Below are 23,609 nucleotides of genomic sequence, written 5' to 3' on the forward strand. Positions count from 1 at the left end.
CTTCTATCTTCTCTACTTGAATGAATAACATGTCTATCTACCCAGTTACCTACCCCGGCAACTGCAGTGTTATCTTAGACTCCGCCCCTTCCCTCACTTCCCACATTTCAGCGTTAATACATTCTATAAGTTTTCCAAGTATCTCTCAGAGGTACTCTTCTTGCTGTGTCCCCCATTTTAGACACTTCTTACCCAGATTATTTCGATAAACTGAACTCTCAAGTGTCTCCCCCATCCCAAGCCTGCTTCACCCACATCCTCTTGCATCACCTATCAGCCAAAATCGTTGAGGTCACCCTTTACTCTGCTCATGCCTCTGTTTCTCTCACCACCTATAGCCGGTCCATCAGAAAATCACTGTTGGCTCTGACTGCCAACATGCCCAGAATCCCACTGCACCTCCTACACTGCTACTATCCTGATCTGAGCCACTGACGTCTTTTACTTGGGTAGCTACGATACCATTTAACTAGTTTGTCTGCGTCCACTTTTGCCCCCTGAATAGTCTGTCATCAGCTGAGCGGCCAGAGTGAAGGGATCAATTTAAAGCACAGGTATGTCACTTTTTTGCATGAAACCCTGAGATGGCCTCTATTTCTCTCATTACAATGAGGCTCCTCCCCAGCCCTGCCCTGTTAGCTCTCAGACCTCATCTCCTACTGTCCCAACCCCACGGCATTCCTCTCGAACCTCACCCCTTCTTTGCTCTTTCCTCAGACACTTCAGGCCTTTGTACTGGCTGTTCCTCTCCCTGGGATGCTCTTCCCTCTAATATCCACTGAAGGCTTCCTCCCTCATCTCCTTCAAATGTCACCTTCTCAAAGAATCCTACCCGATGACCCCATTTTAAATTGCAACCCCACACCACTCCTGATCCCCTTATTCTACTCTACTTTATCTTTTCCCCATAGGATTTGCCCCCTCTAACAAATTATGTAGTTTACTTATTCATTATATTTATGTTTTGCTGTCTATCTCCATCTGTTGGATACAAGCTCTATAAGAACAGCACTACTATTTGAAGTTCCCCCCAAACTCCACAGCTTGCTCACATCTCTGTGTCTTTATATATGCCCCACCTTGTCAACTTGTCACTGTCAGGATCTAAAAATATGTGATAGCTCCCTGCCCAGAAGCCCTCTGTTTTGTTTGCTGATGTATCCCAAGTGCCTAAAACAGTGCGTGGACAGAGTAGGCACTCAATAAATATTTGTTGAATGAATGAATGAATGAATGAATTAATAACATTCTACTTAGTCTCCCTGACTATATTCTGACAGCACTCTAGACCAGCACTATCCAATAGAAACACCCTGCAAGACATAGATGCAAATTTAAATTTTCTAGTAGCTGCATCCAAAAAAAGTAAAAATGAAGTGAATTTTATTTTAATTATATATTTTAGTAGTATATAATTTTATCACATATTTTAGTAACATTTTATTTAACCCAGTATATCCAAAATATTATCATTTTAACATGTAATCAATGTAAAAAAAGTTGTTAATAAAATATTTTCCCTTTTTTTCTACAAGGCTTCAAAAACTCATTTGTATGATTACACTTACAGCGCATCTGAATTGGAACAAGCCACGTTTTAAGTGCTTGCAGTCTGGAATGCTGCCAGAATACAGCAAGAGAGACTAAGTAGACTGCTACATTTTAAGCCACGTTTTAAGTGCCCATTAACCACACGTGGCTGGTGGCTGCCAAGCTAGACAGCACATCTTCAGACCAACCTCTCTCCCGCTCTTAGCGTGATCTTTGTTCAAACCACAAGTCTGAGTATTCTCTTCAGTAGGCCTTAATGATCTAGACATTGCAGTTCAGATTCTCTGAACTTTTCTGGAACTTTTTAAATTGCATATAGCTTCACTCTCCTCTTCCTCTTTTCTACTACCCTGAAGTCCAGCACTACTATTTGAAGTTCCCCCCAAACTCCACAGCTTGCTCACATCTCTGTGTCTTTATATATGCCCCACCTTGTCAACTTGTCACTGTCAGGATCTAAAAATATTTGATAGCTCCCTGCCCAGAAGCCCTCTCTAAGCTCTGAGCAGTATACATTTCCTTCTCTATTTTCTCTATGTTCCTTGAATTATTCATCCTTTTCTTAAAAATTGAAGTATGGTTGATTAACAATGTCATGAATTAATCCTTGAATTATGTTTCGTCTCTTGCATATATCATGCCATACTGTTATCAGTTCTTCAAGGGCAGAAATCAGGTTTCGGTTGCACATAGAATGTGTTCTATAAATGGGTAGATGGGTAGATGATAGATGGATAGGCAAATAAGCAAATGAACAGGTTCTAAAATCACCTACAAATTCAGAGAGTGGGTAGAGAATGGGTCTTTTGCAATTCTGTCACCTGATGTGTATTCCAAACTTATTGATGGTTATATAATGATGATTCTTCTTGTAAAAATGGTATCTGGGGTGCCTAACTCTGATATAAACCCTTCATCTGGAATTATTCCTTTGGTAGAAGAGCACAGAAGTACAGCGCCATAAATCTTGGTATAAGGGTAATGACTTGAATTATATTCTACGGTATCCTTCTACCCAATTATGACAGCTTTTGGTGTACATAATCTGGTAGGAGTAGGCTAAATGGATCTCACAGCTCAGGCTCAGACAGACCCTGAATTTATTTAGCAATAATAGTAGTATTGGAAGTAGTAATAATGACAATAATTAACAATCGTATGGTAATCTAAAATTTAATAAACTTTAGACTTATAATTTCATGCTTTGATTCATCTGGTCAGAATATAACTTTATTTTTCCGTAACTGAGTTTAACTTAGCTCTGGGTCCATCTTTTTTCCTTTAAGAGTAGAAATCTCTTAATTTTGCATTTCAGGTTGACTTGGTCACTTCAAGTTAAAAAGTCAGTCTTTGGAAGGTAGTCAGTTCTCTCTCGTGACACAGTCATAGCCCCCCACTGTGACTGGGGCCTCCCTTCCTCTCTCACTGGCGACCTCGCTTCTGTGTCTTAACTCCAGTGTGTTCATGAGGAAGAGGGTCTGTTGGCCGGAAGAAGCATTCGTAGATGGTGGCACGTGGGGCACTACCAGTTCCCTGCAGATAGGATTTAATCCACAAATCTGTCTATCTGGAAACTTTTAAGTTCAGTTTATCTTGGGATTTAAAACAATCTCAGGCCACCTGAAGTGGACAGTTAATTTATGATGATGTATTTCTCAAGACCCTTTGGTTGCAAGTGAAAAAAAAAAAACTAACTCAAATTCACCCTACAAGAAAAAAAAAAAAGATGAAAAGATGGAAAATACAGCAGGGGAGGGAAGGAGAAAAGGAGAGAAAATTTTGAGATTGCATTAGATATTTATCAGGGCCCTTTCGATGGCAACTAACCAAAATCCAACTAATGTTGGTTTAGACAAGACAACAAAACAAAATTTTTAAAAGTGGATTGGGACTTCCCTGGCAGCCAAGTGGTTAGGACTCCACCTTCCAGCGCATGGGGTGCAGGTTTGATCCCTGGTCAGGGAGCTAAGATCCCACATGCCTCACGGCCAAAAAACCAAAAAAAGCATGAAACAGAAGCAATATTGTAATAAATTCAATAAAGACTTTAAAGATGGTCCACATCAAAAAAATCCTTTAAAAAATAAATAAAATTTAAAAATAAAAAACAAAAAAAAAGTGGATTGATTCATATAACTGAAAAGTGAGGGATAGAGTTTACTTTGGACAAGACTGGTGCTGCATATTCACTAGATGTCCCTGTTCAAGCAGGCAACCCCCAGATTAGTATTCTGTCTGCTTTGCTTCTTTACCAGTATTTTCAGCCAAGTTCCTGGGTTGGCACTGATTGACCTCTTGGGGTCATTGGTTTGCCCATAGTTGAACCAATCTCTGTAACTTGGATACTCTCATTGGCCAAGCCAGGATCCATGACAACCACCAAAGTCTGCTTCACCCAAAATACAAAGACTTGCGAAGGAAAGGTCTTCAAAGGAAAATCAAGCTATGTTACCAAAACATAGGGTTTTTTAAAATTATTATTATTAGGCAGGCAAACCTAACAGATATCTACTATAGATGGAAAACATCTATATCTAAGAGGAAAGCCTGCTTGAAGTCCAAATTCATATCAGAAAGTGTTGGGTGACTGTATGGATTCTGAGTCAAGAAGGAAGATACCTCTAGGCTTCCACTCCTCAGTGGAGTGTTTTTGGCAACTGATTATCCTGGATTCCTTCTCCTTCTTCTGGAGCTCTGCGGGGAGGTCCTGAGAAGGTTGGCCTCTCTCCGTAACATCATGTACCTGGACCTCAAAGAAGGGAGGGTCTCTCACCACTATCCCGTCCTCACTGGACTCAGTCAGCATCCCCCCACCTGGCACACACGGTCAATAGTCATGGGGTCGGCAAGACTGAGAGAAAGGGTCTCATCAGTATTGGTGACACTTTCCCTCTCAATCCTCCTATCCAGGCGTGGGAGTGTCTAAATAAGAAGAGACCCAGAATATGGCTCGAATGCTTTGAATAAGGGAAAAAAGGAAGACAAAAAATTTAAGTAACCTATTTCAATGTCCTGTTCTACTACATAAGAGCCATAAAATGACCCTGAGTTGTGCTTTCTCTGTAGCTTTGTGGGGAGCAGCCTACTTCTGACTGGTGGGACCCTCATGTCACTCCACGTCACAGCTTAAGAGCTATAAAGCTCCCATCCACAGTGCCGGTAATGTGAGCCTGAGGTCATAGCCAAATCTGCAATCCATAAAACAAACAACAACACCAAAAACCCACTTCAATTTTCTCAAATCTCCCAAGATTTAAAAAGGAACAAAAAGTTACTGGTGTGTTTGCTGACTGGAGTGATTATGTGGTCCAACCATTTTGATTTACAATTGCATCTTTGTCCTTGTAGAAATAACTCCATGCAGCTGAACAGCGGGAGGTGGAAATGGATTAACCTTCCAATGCGGGAACCTAAGACGAGCTCTAGGGAGCAGGCCTTCATGTGAGGTTAATGCACAGTCTCCAGTTTCTATGGATACACAAAATTAGAGAGCGTTCTTTTTTTCTTCTGCCTTCATTTTCTTTTCTTTCGGTCTGCCATGAAAAGGGATTATCAGAAGCTTCTAAGCCTCCGTTTTATTTTTGTATCATAAAGCACTGGGATCTGTTTGACACGTTCCACGAGCTCTGAAGTAATATTTGGTTGTTGCGTGAGATAGACTTCAGGAAAATGAGGGACGAGAGGTCATGCTGCAATGTAAAGTTTATGGGCCATATTGCAAGTCCAATTGGCTTTTTCACTTTCCAGAAATAGATGAGTCTTCTCCTTGCACGTGAAAAAGCCATGACTTAGGCCAGTGATTCTCAAACCTAGGCGGGCATCAGATTCACCCAGAGGGCCTGTTAAAACACAGATCTCAGGGCCCCATTGCCAGAGTTTCCGATCCAGTAGGTCCAGAGTGGGCCTGAGAATTTACATTTCTAACAAGTACCCAGGTGATGCTGATGTTTCTGGTCCAAGGACCACATTCTGAGAACCATCACGGTCTACTGAACACATAGAAAACCATTCATCCCTCCCTAGCTGATCAGGGAAATAGAAGGTTTCCTGAGAGCCAACATCCCCATCACTTCATTACTGCCTCCAAATGCACATGAATATGGAGGCTGGGCAGGGAACCCAGGTGGTCAGGACCATCGGAATCCTTGCTGTCCCACTTCAACCTGGTCATCTATTTCTTGAAAGGATTGTGGAAATAGATGAAGACGAACCAAATGAGAACACTTAGAGGCTCTTTGTTCAGAGCCTGCTCTAGCAAGGGCGTCAGCCACCATTGTTCGCACTTTGGCAGAGACACAAAGGCAGGCAGAGGAGCGGGAAAGCTTGATAGTGGGAAGAAGGGAACGTTCCTGGATGAAGGCTGTTGGCCCTTGGAAGCTGGAGGAGGGCTGACTGGGAGCAGGGCACCCTGTGTGGTTGGTTAGGGGTGTGTGTTTGAATTTCTCTCATTGGTCCTACGTTGGAAGCAGGGACAAAATTAAGAAAGTTGTCAGTTATTAATCAAGTCCTGGCCATCTGGGGCTGATTGTTACAGAGGTTGTTGTCTGTCTTCCTGGACTGTTACTTGGACAGTAATCTGACTTCCTACAAGTATGACCTGTAGCAGGCTGGCTTCCTGAGCCGGTTATTGTAGATAATGGTCTGGTTTCCTGGGCTGGTTCTACTTTTATGGTCTGGTCACTGTCTGTTCATATATTCCATCTTTCAGGATGCACAGTGGACACTCATTTTTATAGTTTGCTAAATCCTTGGTGTGTTCCACATTGGCCAATTTCAATTAAAGAATGCCTGGTTTTTATTAAGGGCCTACTATGTGCAAAGTGTTATGTTAGGCATGTGAGGTTTTGTAAGATATAGGCACCAATGTCAGTGAGAAGCAGCCTATGTCATTTGGGCATCAAGGAGAAAGAAAGGTCAGGGCATGTGTTACTTAGAATCTTCCACCACATTTACTGCAGAGGGGAGAGGAAGAGGGAGTCCAGGGTTCCTTTTCTTTCCCAGGTTAGGGAGCTTGGTCCCAGCTGAGATCTCAGCTTTTCACCTTTGCATCAGGAGTCGGCATTCTTCTCTGCTCTGCAGGGTCAGACCCCCACAGTCATGTCCGAATAAACCTGCTGCTTCTCTGCTGCAGGTGGATGATCTGAAAGCCAAGCTGGCTGCCCAGGAAGTGGACCTGAAACAGAAGAATGCAGACGCAGACAAGCTGATTCAGGTGGTCGGCATAGAGACAGACAAGGCGAGCAGAGAGAAAGCCGTCGCAGACAAGGAGGCGCAGAAGGTGGCCCTCCTCACGCTAGAGGTGAAGCAGAAGCAGGAGGACTGCGAGGAAGACCTGGCCAAGGCAGAGCCAGCGCTCACGGCGGCCCAGGCAGCCCTCAGCACCCTCAGCAAGGTAGGAGCCGTGTCTGCGTGCTTGCCTATCCCTCGGGGGAGGAGCAGACTCTCCTGTGACCCAAAGACAACCTGCTACCCTCCTGTTCCAAAGAGATACAAAGGCAAAGTCGGGAGGGCTTGGCTGGGACCAGCTGTCACTGGTTTATTCATTAAGCAAATAAACATTTATTTAAGCTGACTGTATGTCAGGATCCACGAGCTACCAATGAAATCCGAGAGACATGAGTGTGAGAATCAGTCAGGACAGGAGAGGCCAACTGGTCCAGCCTCCTCGCTTCAGGGCCCAGAGAACTGACTTGCCCAGAGTCACAAACCTCAATGTTAGAGCCAGGCTTGAACTCACATCTGCAAAATCCAAGCCCAGAGATCTTCCAGCTATGCAGTCCATGGTCATTTTACCCATTATGTACTATAGGACACATGAGCCTTTTAGGACCCTATGAAAATACTTAAGATATGAGACTAAAAAGATGTTGTCTCCAAAATATGAGAAAAAAATTCTACAAAATCAAACTTAGCAAGTATTCAGGTGTCAACAACATGCAATTGTGTGTCAACTAAATTCAACTCATATACATGACCTTTTGGTGGACCATGACTCTTGAGATGCATTCATAGGCGGTTTTATTCTGGTTCCCTTTAAATGTATTCTGTGTGTTGGGAGGAGCGTGTGGTTACTACTACTTCCTTTTATAGTTTTCACAATTAACCTTCTTTCCTATTTGGATGACCATGGCTGAAGGGGTAAGGGAGGAAGGCGGAAAAGGGGGCAGACGGACTCATGTCACCAGGAGTCGGCATCAGAGAGGAACTGAAAAGCTGACCATTTATCGGGATGCTCACATCAGCTCTTTGGAGACCCTCCACCAGTCCCAGGGATCTTTCCCTGCAGGTTGCTTTCTCCTCCTTCTCCTGAGGGTCTAGCTATTCACTTGCCCATCACGTGGATGACTTACTTGGTCAAGGTCTAAGACAGCCTAAGCGAGGTGTGCCGTGCCAGCAGGTCACCTCTGCTCCTCGGGAGACACCTGAGCCTCCTTTGTCCAGACAGGCTCTGAGATCATTGGCCACCTGTGCAGTAAATTACCCTAGTTCTACTGTCAGGGGACTAGCCTGGTATTCTCCTCCTGTAGATTTCTGGGGTGTAGGTTAGATCCCAGTCCACTGTGTGACTCAAATTGTGCAGGAAGTGTTTAAGCTCTCTGAGTGGTCTCCTTAAAGCCCCCTTCTCTCCAGACTTGATGTGAAGTGCAAATGTCCCCCATCCTCTCTTAAAGGCAGAGTGGGTGGGACTCAGCAGCAGTTCTCACTAAACATTCTCTCTTAATCTTCGATCGCCTGACTCCTTCATACCCTCAGTGCAAGTGAAAGGTTCAAGAGTCAAAACACTGTGATCTATTGAAACCTTCTTTTATTAGTTCTGTGTAGCCAACTCACACCTCACTTTGAAAGGAAGCATCTCTTGACACAGGGCCTCAGAAAATCTGAGATTGAAATGGGGACATTGCAAAATCCTGTGACGTATACTTATGTATAAAATGTATTTAATGTGAGATTAAATACTAAATGCATCTTAGTATTTTTTTATGACGTAGGGTGAAAAGTCCCTAAAAGGAAGGACCTAGAAAGGCCTTAAGTGGGCCTCTACCCTAGAGAACACAAGATTCCTCCAGGAAAGTTTTGGGTATCATCAGGTGGACGGGGAATCGGAGGTGTAGCCCAATTATGCTACCACTTCTCAGCCTGAACCTGTTAATACAGCCGGGTCTGTGTCTCCCTGAGCCCCCAGTAGCATCATCTCAACTGCCAGGCCTTTGATTAGACATCACTTCACTGCCGCAACCTAGGATTCCCTCTCCTTTCATCTCACTCTGTCTAAATACGACCCATATTTCAAAATCAAACTTACATTCGAGATCAGTCTCTCCCTTTTCTGATTTCCAGAGCACAAAAGAGAGACCGCTTTATTTATTCACCCTCTTGTAAGTGCTCATTGATCATTTCTTGCGAAGAAGACTGATGTCTTTCATAAGATCTTTTGACACAGGGATTATATTTTCTAAGATGAGCTGAGTCCAAATCCTGGCTGAACTATTCACTGCGTGTGGCTCTAGGAATGACTTTTTCTTCTCTGAGCGTCTGTTTCCTCACCTGTAAAATGGAGGTAATAGTAATATAGTCCCCATCAGGTTGTTATAAGGATTCAATGAGATAAGGTATGAAAAGTAGCTAACAGATGGCAGCCATTCAATAAACGTTTGTTGTGGTTGATGATGTCGTTATAACAGTGTTACCTCGTCTGTTTCCACAACGCTGGAAACAGCAAAAGCCCATAAATACCCTTGGTTAATTTGTTGGCTGATTAGTTAGTTGATCATTGTTGGTAGAAATAATCACATAGAGATGTAACTCATGGAAGTAATGGGATAGAATTCTGAAAATAGCACTGGATTTGAAGTCTAGATATCTCTGCCACAAAGGGAGTAAAACTCATTTTTAATGAGTGCCTACTATGTACCAGGCAACATGATAGGTGCTTTCTTCTAACTGGCTGTGGAGCCTGGCACTAGTCACTGAACTTCTTAATCCCTCACTTTCTTTTCTCTGTTACAAAGAAAGGGGCAAATAGGAATTAATGGGCTCTTTCTCTCACACTCTCATCCAATCTATTAGCAAGTTCTATCCATTCTACTTTCAGAATATATCTAGAATTCAAATGCTTTATATCATCTCTACTGCTGTCACCCTGGTCCAAGCCACCATCGTATCTTCATTGGACTATTGCAATAGCCTCTCACTTGGCCTCGCTGTTTACAGCCTTGCTCCAGTGCTGTCTTTGCCCGTTGCAGCTGTCTGAGTGACCTTTTTAAGACAACAGTTTGACCACATCATCCCTCTGTTCAGAACCTTCCATTGGCTTCCCATCATATTCAAGATTAATTGACATAGGTGTATGGGTTTATTTCTGGGCTCTCTATTCTGTTCTATTGATCCATATGTCTGTTTTTGTGCCAATACCATGCTCTTTTGATTACTATAGCTTTGTAGTATTGTCTGAAGTCTGGGAGGGTTATGCCTCCTGCTTTGTTCTTTTTCTTCGGGAAAAGAATTGCTTGGGCAATTCTGGGTCTCTTATGGTTCCATATAAATTTTAGGATCCATCATATTCAGAATAAAATCCAAAGTTGTCACCATGGCCTGCAAGGCCCTACATGATTTTGCCTGGTTCATCTCTTCTACTATACAGTCTACACCCCAGTCACTTCTCTTCCAGTTGTCACTCCAGTCCACCCACACTGACCTTCTCACTGTATCTGAAACACTCCCAGCACAATATCAGCCCAGGGCCTTTGAACGAGAAATTGCTTCTGTGTGGAATATCTTCTCCCAAGTATCTCCATTGTTACCTCCTCTTTCGGATATTTGCCTAGAAGCTTACCTTATAAGGAAACAAACAATGGAAGTATTTGTTAATTTCAGAAAAAAATTAAAGGTATGCAAACAAGAAAATATAACCCAAGGTAACCAATGTTTATAATCGTAGTCATGTATATACTGAATTTGAACTAAAATTTTGATGTGACCATAATGGGGGGAGGACCTTAGGGGAGAAAAGAGGGCAATAAAAATAAATAGTCACACTCTACAATAGGAAGTCTTTCAAGAGCATCTAAAATGAAGTACATAGCAGCATCAGTGTATCCATTATCAATAAGGCATGAAATCTAAAAGGAATGATGGAAGAATTTGTAAGCGGTGGCTTCTGGAGAGCTGGAGTTGGGGGGAGTGGGCATGTGTTTTGTTCTCAGCCTAGTAGCTCTGAACTGTGTGTGGACTCCATTAACAGAAATGAAAGTTTAAAATTTTCACTGGCTGGAGAGCACCTAAAAGGGCATAGCTAACCACCTGGCCAGGTAGGAACTAGGGAAGAGAAACCCTGTGACACAAGGGCCACAAGGATGAGTGTTTCACTAGATGGACCAGGAGGTAGAAAAGCCCATCCCAGAAAGGAACAATGTTTGTAAGACACAGATGCATGAAAGGGTGTGGTGTGTCTGAGCCGAAGGTGCACAGGCGACATGCAGATGAGTCTCTAAAGGTGGCTCGAGCATGATCAATAACAGCCCGTGGCATCACTAAGAAGTTTAACTGTGGACCAGTGTTTACAATCTGCAGGATACAACTGATTCATGGGTCTCAAACAGCACTTTTTAACTTGAGGTATAATTGACATATAACATTATACGAGTTTCAAGTGTACAACGTATTGATTCGATACATACAAATGTATTGCAAAACGATCAGCACAGTAAGTCTGGTTAGCATCCATCACCACGCATGGTTACAATTTTTTTCTTGTTTTTTGTTTTTAAGATTTACTCTCTTAGCAGCTTTCAAATACACAATACAGTGTTATTAACTGTACACACTGTCCCTTACATCCCTAGGATTCTTTCTTTTATAGCAGGAAGTTTGTACCTTTTGAACTGCCTTCACCCGTTTCTCCCAGCTGCCCACACCCCCGCCCCGCCTGATGAAGCAGAACGGATCAGACTGTACTGCATGTGACAGGGGAGATATTGCTTCATGTACACAAGGACCCCTCAAGTAGCCTCAAATTTTTCTGCGTTCACAGCACTCGGGTATTTAAGGACCACATCCTTATTTTCTCATCATTTTCAAAGTTAACAATAAATCTTTAGTTAATACATAAATCAGAGCATGGTAGTAAGTCTCTGTATATTTTAAGTCTCTGCTTTGGCAGTTTTATTTCACTTTTATAGCTAAACTGAAATAAATCCAGTATAACTTTTCCTGCCTTAGTTGAAGAATGGTTTTGCTTACAATTTCATGGCCTTTTTTTGTCTTCTTACAGAATTACTTGGAATTTTCTATTTATTTCCTATGGATTTTTTACAGTAAACTTCTGTGGGTTTTTTTGCGGTACGCGGGCCTCTCACCGTTGTGGCCTCTCCCGTTGTGGAGCACAGGCTCTGGACGCGCAGGCCCAGCGGCCATGGCTCACGGGCCCAGCCACTCCGCGGCATGTGGGATCTTCCCAGACCAGGGCACAAACCCGTGTCCCCTGCATCAGCAGGCAGACTCTCAACCACTGCGCCACCAGGGAAGCCCGTAAACTTATTTTTTATTATACAAATAACATATAATGGCATTTTTGGTGTTACGAATAATTCAAATAGTATAGAATATATAGGGTAAAATATAAAGTCACCCTTCTTTCCACTCCAGCCCCAGTCCTCTCCCAAAAGAAAACTGCTGGAAGAATTTGAGCTGTATCTAGTCCAGCAATTTTTCTGTGTATTTATATTTGTACAAATGCACATATAAAATATGTCATATTTTAAATACAAATGGATAATGGAAACTTACTTCTCTTCGTGAAACAAGACTATTTCATGCCAGTACATACATTGAATCTTGTTGATTTAATGCTTTGTAGTATTCTAGGCTATAGTCGTACTCTATTTCATTTAGCCATGTATCTACTGTTGAGTGTTTAATTAGTTTCTCTCTTTTCTCCAATACAAATATATGTGCATACGTCTTTACTACATATATGCAAATATTTCTCTGAGCCAAATTAGAAGTACAATTGTTTGGTCAAACAGCATGGCAGGCTGAATCATGCCTCCTCCACCCCCCAAAGATACTCACGTCCTAACCTCTGGAACCTGTGAATTTTACTTCGTATGGTGACGGTGACTCTGTAGGTGTGATTAAGTCAAGGATCTTGCAGTGGGGAAATTACCCTGGGTTATCCAGTGGGTCCTAAATGCCATCACAAGGGTCCATAGAAGAGGGAGACAAGAAAGTCGGAAGAAGAAGGTGGTGTTGATGTGGTGACAAGAGCAGGGGGTGGACACAGCTGATGTGCTGTGGGGCCTTGAGCCAAGCAATGTGGCCGACCTCTAGAAGTGGGAGCAGCAAGGAACAGTCTCCCCTTCAGCCTCCAGAAGGGACCAGCCCTTCCAGCATCTTCAGCTTAAGACCCCTCACCTCCAGAACTGTAAGATAATCAATTCATGTTGTTTTAAGTCACCACGTTTGTGGTAATTTGTTACAGAAGCAATAGGAAACTCATATAAACAATATTCTCTTTTTTTATATAAGTAATGCTAAATTTCTGTCCAAAATAGCTCTTCTCTTTTATAGTTATAAACACTGCTTTCCCCACACCTTTGCCAATCTTAGATATTTTCAATTATCCTAATTTTTCTCAACAGGAGAGCAAAAAATTTTTCATTTAAAAAAATTGTAAATGGTTTGATTCTAATAAGCCTGGGCAACTTTTCAAATATTAAGATTTCTTCCTTTGTCCATTATTTGTTCAGATTCTTTGTCCATTCTCTTATGAGATAATTTCCCTTTTCCGCATTGATTTATAGGGTTTTAAAATTAATTTTTAGTATATGTCTTGGTATATATATTGTAAATATTTCTCCCTTTCATTTGACTTTTTAACAATATTAACAAGTTATATGAAAAGTAGATTTTATAATCAAATGATTTTGAGAATTCTAGGGTTACAAAGTTTAACAGACTTCTTTCCTACAGGACTTTTTAAGGCCTTGATTATGTGATAAGCTTGATACTAAAAGTGATAGAGATAGCACAAGAAAATAAAACAGATTAATCGAATTTATGAATAGTGATATAAGACATCCATATGAAATCCTAGTAATTCAAATCCAGCAATTTATTCAAACAACAATATGCTACCAACTGATAAGTTTCCCTTATATAATACTACCCTGTAAACATACTCAGTCATAGGTCAAAGAAGAAAAGCTCTGTAGTCATTTTGAGAGATGTCAGAATGGTGCTTAATACACTTCAACATCCATTCCTATTACAACTCTTCGTAAAGTAGGAAAAAAGGGTATTTGGATATTTTGCTAACACAAAGCAATCAATCTCAGTCCGAGAGCAAAACATCCTGTCTAATGGTAGAGCATTAGCGGAATTCCCATTAACATAGAAAAAGCACTATAATGACCCCCTTCACTGCTATTATAAAACAGTTGTCCTAAACTTTCTAGCCATGCAATAATAAATGAAAAATGGTAACATGTAAATGTTGTAAAGTACCAGACAAATGTATTATTATTCATAGGTGTCATAAAAATGTAATAAAACAAATAAAAGGGAAGACTTAAGGGCCCATTACAAAATTTAATAGTTTCCCTAATATCAGCAGTAGCCAGTTAGAAAATATAATATTTTCAAGATAACAGCCAAGACACATGGTACAAATAAACATAAACAAATTTATTGAAACTATGTGAAGAAAACTACACATCTTTGTTGAGTAATATAAAATATAAATAGGCAAATAGATGTACCAAGCTTGTGTAAGGGCAGGTTTAATATTATAAGGATGTCACTATTCCTCAAATAATTTACAAGTTAAGTCTAATTTAATTCCAGTGTGATTTTTGGCTTATTTATTTCTAATGTCACTAAAAGTTCATATCATTTAAACAGCTATTAAAAATTTAACAACCTAAATGCCCAACAATACGGGGTTGGCTAAATAAATTATGGACCATCTAAATGAGAGAAAATTGTACATACTTTATTTAAAATCATGTTATGCAAAAATAATTCATGACACAAAAAAGTTTAAGGTACAGTTTTCAGTGAAAGCCAGGTTTGAAAAAATAGTGTAAACAATGATTGATATATGTATATGTGTGTGTACATATATGTATATATAAATGAATGAGCCAGATATATACCACATTCATATATGTTCACGCATCTTTCTTTTCTGTGTTTCTCTGTTAGTCTATCTGTTAAGTACATATAATGAAACACACCAGCACATAACTAATGTTTATCTCTAGGTAGTAAAATCAGGAGTGATTCTGGCTTTCATCTTTATCTTTGCTAAGTATTTCACAATAAATATTTATTCTTTTAATAAAAGGACAAAATAGTGTTACCTTGTAAACCAGTGAACAGTAAGAAACAAACTGTAAAAGAACTAGAAAAATTATTATAAGGTAAGGTCAATTTTCATATGTATATGAAAGACGCTTCTAAGCATAAAAACAAAGGATGATAGCAGATATCATCTGGAAAAGGATTGTTCAATTGGGCTACATAAAAACTAAATTTCTACGTGTCACAGAATATCATAAACAAATATTTTATTTGAAAAGAAAAGAGTTAGCATCCTCATATATATGTGAAGAGCTCTTATAAATTGTGCTGGAATGTGGCATTTGTGCCTGCCCCAGCCTGCACATTTACTCTCTGCCCTTCCCCAACGTGCAATGGCAGTTTCTCTAAGGCTTTCCCAGGTCTCCCTCCCTAGCCAAAGTGGCACCATCATTCCTCAAGAAACCACTATCCCATTAGCCCTGTTTTGTTTTTTTTTTCAGAGCACTTCTCACTATCCAATATATCCAAGGTTGGCCTCTTCTTCTGCCCACCTCTCCCACATGCATGAGCAAAAGGACTTTGCCTTTCTTATTCACCACTGTATCCCCATTTGCCAAACGAATGACTGTGCAGACACATTTATTCACTCAGCAGAGACTCCCCGACTGCACTCCATGCCAGGCAGTGTTCTGGGTGCCTGTGGTGCACCCATGAACGAAGATACTGCCTCCATGAAGAGTCTATTCTAGCACAGGGGACGGGTGAGAGACAAGCAGCGTAATGAAAACGTACTTTATACAATACATTAGAATGTGACAGATGCTGCAGAAAAAAGAAAACCGTAGAGCAGAATCAGGGGGAGCTCTGGGGCCAGGGCAGCTGGGGAGGGGATTGAGGAGGTGGGAGGTTTCAGTACTAAAGAAGGTGATGGGTGTGGGCCTCCTTGAGAGGGAGAAGTTTTTACTTGGAAAGGAGCGAATTCATCAGGCAGGTACCTGGGAAGAGCAGGCAAGGCCAAGGCATCAGCTAGAACAAGAGACCTAAGGCAGGGAGGGGAGTGTGCCTGATGCCGGCTCATCCAAAACCACATCTGCCTTCTTCTGAGAAATGTCTCCTGCATCCTGTGTTCCAATTAGCAGTGCCACATCACCTGCCCCACGATGACTGGTGACAGGAACCCCACCTCACTGAACAAGATCATTTCCCAGGACCTTTTAATTTTCACTTGCGTTGGAGGAAAAAAATCTTCCTCCCTTCTAGTTGCAAAGCAATGGATGTGAGCCTGGAGCTGCGGCACCCCTTCCTCTCATTTGATCGCTCAACACACGTGTTGATGATGAGCACCTACTGTGTGCCAGTCTCTGTTCTAGGCACTGGGGCTGCAGTGGTTAACGAGAGAGATGAGGTCCCTGTTCGCATGAAGGAGAGGAGTATAGTAATTCCAGAAGGAAACAGTGGTAACCTTTTCCGATTGCCCTCCGTTCTATGCAGATCACCAGCGTGCTCAGATAGGCAGTGACTAGGAAGAGGAGGTTGGCGGGGAGGGTCTTTCTGCGTGGGAGGACTTCTGAACTGAGATCTGCATGGATGAGAAGGGGTCAGCCAGGCAAATGGCATAGGAAGGAGGGTAGCAGGCAGGGGTCCTGAGGTGGGAAGACGGAAGTGGAAGAGGTGAGTGTGCCCAGAGCTCAGTGAGAGCCTGGGGAAGTGGCCCAGGTAGAGGTCAGAGAGGTTAGCCGAGTGCCTTGCAACATGAAGAAGCTGGTTTGTAAAAAAGAAACTCCTGTACGTGGAGAAGCAGAAACAAGAGAGTCCAGAGAATCCTGCTGACGCAGTTCAAAATGCAGTTCCACTGGTCCTCACGTCCTATCCTCCCCAGATACATGAGCAAGAAAATCCGCCTTGTACTTCAGCTAGGTTTTCTGTCTCCGAAACCAGAGTTGTGATTAATTTATAGATATATATGAATATTCAAAAAAACTGGAAGGAATTATATAGAAATATTAACAGTGATGTATCTGGGTTATAGAATTCAATTTCATCTTTATACATTTTTATATTTTCTTAATTCGATGTGTTGAACATGCTTAACAAACTATTAATATTTTACAATTGTGGGCTTTTCGCTTCTGATTGTATTTTCACACTTTGTCCTCTTTCGCCCAGGGGAAACCACTAGCACAGGTATGCGAGCACATCTGCCACATCTGTGCTGTCCCTGACAAGGCTGTCATGACCCAAAGTACAAACCATTGCAAGAATAAATGGAGCAGCTTCCTAGGTGCTTCCATTAGGTGCTGGAAATAATCCCCTTCCTGTTTTGATTTCCAGGCACAAGAGGACCCCAAATTAATTTGGCACAAGGATCTAATCTTTGAAATTAAGATTTTCCTCCACTTACAAAATCAGCCCCAAAAGCAAGTGCTTTTGAGGTCATATGCTCCTCATGGACGGTCACAACAAACTTTAAATCAACTTTATATGCATTTCTGACAAAATTTCACTTACAGATTTACTGCTCCCGACTTAACAGACGGAAACACCGAGGCCTGGGAAGTTCAAGTGGCTTTCCAGGGTCAGCCCTTTCAGCCATATCTTTCTAGAGCAAGTGAAACTTGGAGCACAGGACAAACCCATGTCTAGGCAGAGGCAGTGACGGCACAGGGTGTGCCTGGCTTTCTGTCTGAATTATTTCTTGGCAGAAAATGCCACTTTGCTATCAGGACAGCCAGGTGCAGTTAGCACAAGCTCATGGAACAAGGCAGTTTAATTAAAGAAAAAAAAGTAGTTGGGTTACAGTGCTATTCTCTTCGATCCAAGATAGAAATTAATTTATAATAACCTTGTCTTTTATTCATGGCATGCTACATATTTCAGAGTATGTTGGCATCCTTATATTTTTCAGCTAAATGTGAAAAAATTGTGTGTTTCTGGTGGGCCACGAGTCAAAGCCCTGAGAGAACCTAGCTGAGTCTCGGCTAACCATTCCGGGAAGTCTGAAGCCGCTGGGGAGTCGCTTGGTTCCCTTTTGATGAGTCATGATATTTAAAATTCCGAGGGCTGCCTCAGGCTTCAAAGCGACCCTTTGAGATTGATCGCTCTGAGCCCGGCTCCATTAGTGGGCCGAGGACAAAGAGAGGCGGTCGTTTTCCTCTAATGACCTGCCTCTCTCTTCCAGACCAACCTGACAGAGCTGAAGTCTTTTGGTTCCCCGCCGCCGGCCGTCAGCAACGTCAGCGCTGCCGTGATGGCTCTCGTGGCCCCTGGGGGCAAGGTGCCCAAGGACCGCAGCTGGAAGGCCGCCAAGGTCACCATGGCCAAGGTGGATGGCTTCCTGGACTCCCTCATCCACTTTGACAAGGAGAACATTCACGAGAACTGCCTCAAGGCCATCAAGCCGTATCTGCATGACCCCGAGTTCAATCCTGAGTTCGTGGCCACCAAGTCCTACGCAGCCGCCGGCCTCTGCTCTTGGGTCATAAACATTGTGAAGTTCTACGAGGTGTTCTGTGACGTGGAACCCAAGCGCCAAGCACTGAGCAAGGCCACCTCGGACCTCGCTGCCGCCCAGGAGAAGCTGGCGGCTGTTAAAGCCAAGATCGCTGTAAGTGACCCCCACCTGAGGCAAACAGCCTCTCCTCCAGGCCCCAGCGCCTCAGCCTCCGGACGCACAGGCTCAGCGGCCATGGCTCACAGGCCCAGCCGCTCCGCGGCATGCGGGATCTTCCCAGACCGGGGCATAAACCTGTGTCCCCTGCATCGGTAGGCAGACTCTCAACCACTGCGCCACCAGGGAAGCCCCTCAGTCCTGATTTTTAAAGAAAACCAAATTGTTACCCAAAATCTCCTAATTTTTCAGTAGAGGCAACTTTTTTTTAAAAGACATTTATTATTTTCAGTCACACTGTGCAGCTTGTGGAATCTTAGTTCCCTGACCAGGGATTGAACCCACCTGGGCCCCCAGCAGTAGAAGCACAGAGTCCTAACCACTGGACTGCCAGGGAAGTCCCAGAAGAGGCAACTTTTATAATTTCTTCCTCAAACACTGTATAATCCAAACAAGACAGATCCACTGGACCATGGGTTTACACCTTGGTCCTAAAAGGTTTTTTCCTTTTCCTCGGAGGAAAGAAAAGATGACAGATGGTTACATATAATAAATGAACAGTATTATCCATGGAACCAGCTGCTATCTTATTAGCCACAATGAATCTAATATTTTTGGACATCTGAGAGTTAAGAACAAAGGGTCAAAAATGGGAGATTCTTTTTTTAAAGTTTATTTTAGTGAAGTATAGTTGATTTACAATGTTGTGTTATTTTCTGCTCTACAGCAAAGTGATTCGGTTATACATATATATACATTCTTTTTCATATTCTCTTCCATTATAGTTTATCACTGGTTATTGAATATAGTTCCCTGTGCTCTACAGTAGGACCTTGTTGTTTATCCATTCTATACATAATAGTTTGCATCTGGTAATCCCAACCTCCCAATCCATCCCTCCCCCATTCCCCTCCCCCTTCATTCCTGTTGCTAGCAAGGTTGTCGTGACCCAAAGTACAAACCTTCATCAAAAAGTACAAACCTTGGGTTTCCCTGGTGGTGCAGTGGTTGAGAGTCCGCCTGACAATGCAGGGGACGCGGGTTCGTGCCCCGGTCCGGGAAGATCTTACATGCCACGGAGTGGCTGGGCCCGTGAGCCATGGCCGTTGAGCCTGCACGTCTGGAGCCTGTGCTTCACAATGGGAGAGGCCACAGCAGTGAGAGGGCCGTGTACCGCAAAAAAAAAAAAAAAAAAAAAAATCGTCATCAAGAATAAATGGATCATCTTCCTAGGTGCTTCCATTAGGTGCTGGAAATAATCCCCTTCCTGTTTTGATTTCCAGGCCCAAGAGCACCCCAAATTAATTTGGCACAAGGATCTAATCTTTGAAATTAAGATTTTCCCCCACTTACAAAATCAGCCCCAAAAGCAAGTGCTTTTGAGGTCATATGCTCCTCATGGATGGTCACAACAAACTTTAAATCAACTTTATATACATTTCTGGCAAAATTTCACTTGCAGATTTACTGCTCCCAACTTACAGACGAAAACACCGAGGCCTGGGAAGTTCAAGTGGCTTTCCAGGCATAGGAAACAAGTCTGTTCTCTATGTCTGTGAATCTGCCTCTGTTTTGTAGGTAATTTCAAAAAATGGGAGATCCTTTTTCCCCTTTGAAATGTAGGTTTTAGCCACCTTTCCCCACCTTGTGCACCATTCTCTTCCATTCTGGCCACTGTCCACCCCCCTCACTCTCAGCGGTGTGGATGTGTGGGCCTGCAGGGCATGTGTGATGCTACCTGCAGTGCTTTACAGAAGCTTGTAAAAGCATGTAGCATATTGTGGTTGGTGGTTGGGGGGGGGTCCTTTGGCCATAAATATAAAATTAGCCTTTTGTTGATATTTTGATTGTATGTCCCTCACCCAGGATTGTGGGATGGAGGTGATTCTGGATTCACACCTTGAACTTCATCTTTGCCATTAAAATTGGTATCACCAAAGTGAGAGGTAGAAATCAGAATCCTGCGGGATGACATAGCAGCTGAAAACCCATCAGCAGACCTTCCAATCCATGCTGTGCTATTCACCGATGGGTGACCTTTAGAAAGGCCTTTCCAGAGCCCAAACTTCAGCTTCCTGAAGTAAAATGGACACAATAATAGTCCATTTTGGCTATTCATGATTTTGCCGTGAGGATGAAAGGAGAGAAGGCGTGTACAGCACAAGCCCAGAGCCCAGCCCACAGGGACACAGGGAGCTGCCGCCACCCCCAGGGTTCCGATGACCACTGACCCCTGCTTTCCCTCCACCACCTCCTCCTGCATGTGCCATTATGTGCAAGCCCTGGTCATCACTCACTACCATGATCAAGTTCAAGCCAAAACATCCCCTGGACCTTTCATTTCTACACGTGCATTCCAGGCAAATAAGATTCTTATTGCAAGTTTCTCATGATGATAAAAAGGGTTTTACAAGTTATGAAACGGGAGATGCAGACATGCCGCATGCTTCAAGTTTCATGGGTTTATTGATCGATAGACTAAATTCTATGGTTAAAGGCTCTAGTTCAAAGATCCCTGCAGCCAGACTCTCTATAAAGAAGAGATGCTTTGGCAAAGCAGCTAATCTCTCAGTACGTTTGCTTTATAAATCCAGACGTTCATGGACCAGTTTACTGATAATCAACGCTCACAATGGCCCACTTGAAAGAATACCAAGGGCAAAACACTAACAGCCCCTTGACTGCTTTGGGAGGGAAAATACCTTCTGATAATTTTCATATTCTTCAGTCTCTCCTGGAAAAGTGTTGCAAGAACTGCATTTTCAAAGATCTCTTTCTTACTCAAGTTATTTTAACTAAAGGAACATTTGGTGCAGAGGAAATGTTTTCAAAATGTTTATACCTTTTTAGTAGCCAGCATGCACACGATGGGCCCATTCAGCCTGTGGAAGCCATCAGAATATTTTTTAAATACCTGGCTACCTTAGGAAGACACTTCTCTCCTGCCCAAATATTTTTTGAAAAAAACGCGTTCTCTCTTTTAACAACCTCCTCTCCAATCCTTTGCTTATCCACATGCCTATCAACATCCCAGGAGTGCAGACACTCCCCCACCAATAACACCCGTACTGAATACAGAAGCCCACCCAGGACAGGAAAGTGCCTCCCTCTGTGCCCCTGAGGCCATCGCCAGGCCTCTCCAGTTACACCCACACCAAGTCTTTTTCTTAGGATCTTAGGATAATTCCAAGTAAAGACTTTTATATTCAAGATGCATAAAGTGAAAAAAAAAAAGCATCTTTCAAAACAGATTCTACAAGGTAACTTCAACTTGATTTTATACATATAATTAAAATACACACAAATATGAATAGTGGTGGTTATCTCCTGGTGGTAGATTTTGGATGGTTTTGTTTATCTGTGTTTTCTTTTTTCCTATTAAGAACACATATGAACGTGACAATTTATAAAAATAATAGTAATAAAAACAAGGAAGACATCTTCATCAAGCATTCACTTACACATAAATAAAATATCAGAGAGTAGAGAAGAGCTTCAAATGAAAAATGACAGTCTCCTGCCCTTTTCTTTCTTTTGTCTGTTTTTTTCTGATTGTTTTTTTTGTTTTTGTTTTGCGGTACGAGGGTCTCTCACTGTTGTGGCCTCTCCCGTTGCGGAGCACAGGCTCCGGACGTGCAGGCTCAGCGGCCATGGCTCACGGGCCCAGCCGCTCCGCGACATGTGGGATCCTCCTGGACCGGGGCACGAACCCGCGTCCCCTGCATTGGCAGGCGGACTCCCAACCACTGCGCCACCAGGGAAGCCCCTTTTCTGATTGTTGATGCCACTCAGAGCTTGCTACCTAGTGGCTTAAATGTGTTTTATTTGGCCTGCACAATGTGTTTGCCAAAGATGTAACTAATTGCCAATATTTAAAAAAAAAAATCTGATTTCTGGCCGGTCTTATAATAATCGGAAGAGTCCTGAATGTCACTAAGTGACCCTGGAGTTAACCAGTGGCTTCTCACTCAAGCAGGGTGTTTTGCTGCATTTAGTCACAGTCACCACCGGCCCCTATTTTTTTTAACATTAGACTCATTTGACTAGTTTACCTCATCTTCCTGGGCTGCTCATCTGAATTTCTGACCCTTGTCTGCGTGCTGTGCTGCATCCCTATTCTTGATGTATCTTCTTCAGGCAGTTGACTTTCTGCTACATGAGGCTTGAAGACATTCATCCCCTGTCTTCTCATCATGACAGCCACTATGTTTTTCTGACGTGACCTTTACTTCTTGTTCAGTCATATGGAGGCCGCTTCCTTGGAGCTCTCAGTGTTCAAGATGAAATTATTACCCTTTCCTTCAGCTCATCCCCTTCCCTCCTCTCTCCAACTTCATTATCGTTATTTATCGTTACTTTTGCATTCGAATCACCAGCACTGAACATATCTACATTGTGTTCTGTAACCAGAATTAATTGTCCCATGCTCTCTCCACTGACCGATTCAAAAAATCAGTAAATTCTGTTTATATTCTATGAACCTGTCTATATTGTTCATAGAAGATCTCAGTGCTGTTATACTTACTTTCTTACATACCTTTCCCCCTGGACTTTCTTCTCTCTCTCCCTCTTTCTCTCTCTCTCTTCAATTAGTTCTTTTGGCATAGCCTTATTTTGTAAAACCCTCCAGTCAATCCAGTGTTTTACTGAGTCCCCTTTTGCCCCCAAGACTTTTCTCTCTTGTCCCCACTCAAAGCTCCAAACAGTTTTGGAGAGTAATCACGTTCACTGCTCTCTTGGGTTCGTTCCAATGACTTCTGGACCCCATGGCTTCTTTCTTCTCTCATTTTGCTATGGCTTGTTCTTAAGTAACTTTCTCAGAAATGTTCCATAAGAGGTAAATTTTCTAATGTTCCAGTCTGGACGTATCTTTTTATTTTTAAACTGAATTGACTATTTTGCTGCGTATTAAATTCTGAGGCTAATTTTTTCCCTTAGAACACTGAATGCTTTATCTTTTTGTCTGGTGAGAAGTCTGATGAACAGTCTGGATACACTGTATTTCTGCCTTTCTGGAAGTCTTTCAATTTTTTCTTTCTTCTTGGTGTCTGAAACTTTACATTGACGTGCTTAGCTGCCATTCTTTCTTTATTCATTGTGCTTGGCATGCAGAGACTTATTTTCTTCAGTTCCACAAGGTGATTTAATA

The 23,609-nt window shown here is 42.4% G+C and overlaps 1 protein-coding gene across 1 annotated transcript in view; it reads left to right on the forward strand.

The window, feature by feature from the left end:
• DNAH9 (dynein axonemal heavy chain 9) overlaps positions 1 to 23,609 on the forward strand; it is a 300,462-nt gene that overhangs the window by 200,403 nt on the left and 76,450 nt on the right. Inside the window, 2 exon segments of the mRNA XM_065896659.1 lie at positions 6,683 to 6,943; positions 18,032 to 18,457. Of these exon segments, the coding sequence (XP_065752731.1) occupies positions 6,683 to 6,943; positions 18,032 to 18,457 (687 nt within the window).

This window comes from Phocoena phocoena, chromosome 19, assembly GCF_963924675.1.
Source record: "Phocoena phocoena chromosome 19, mPhoPho1.1, whole genome shotgun sequence".
Taxonomy (NCBI): Eukaryota; Metazoa; Chordata; class Mammalia; order Artiodactyla; family Phocoenidae; genus Phocoena; species Phocoena phocoena.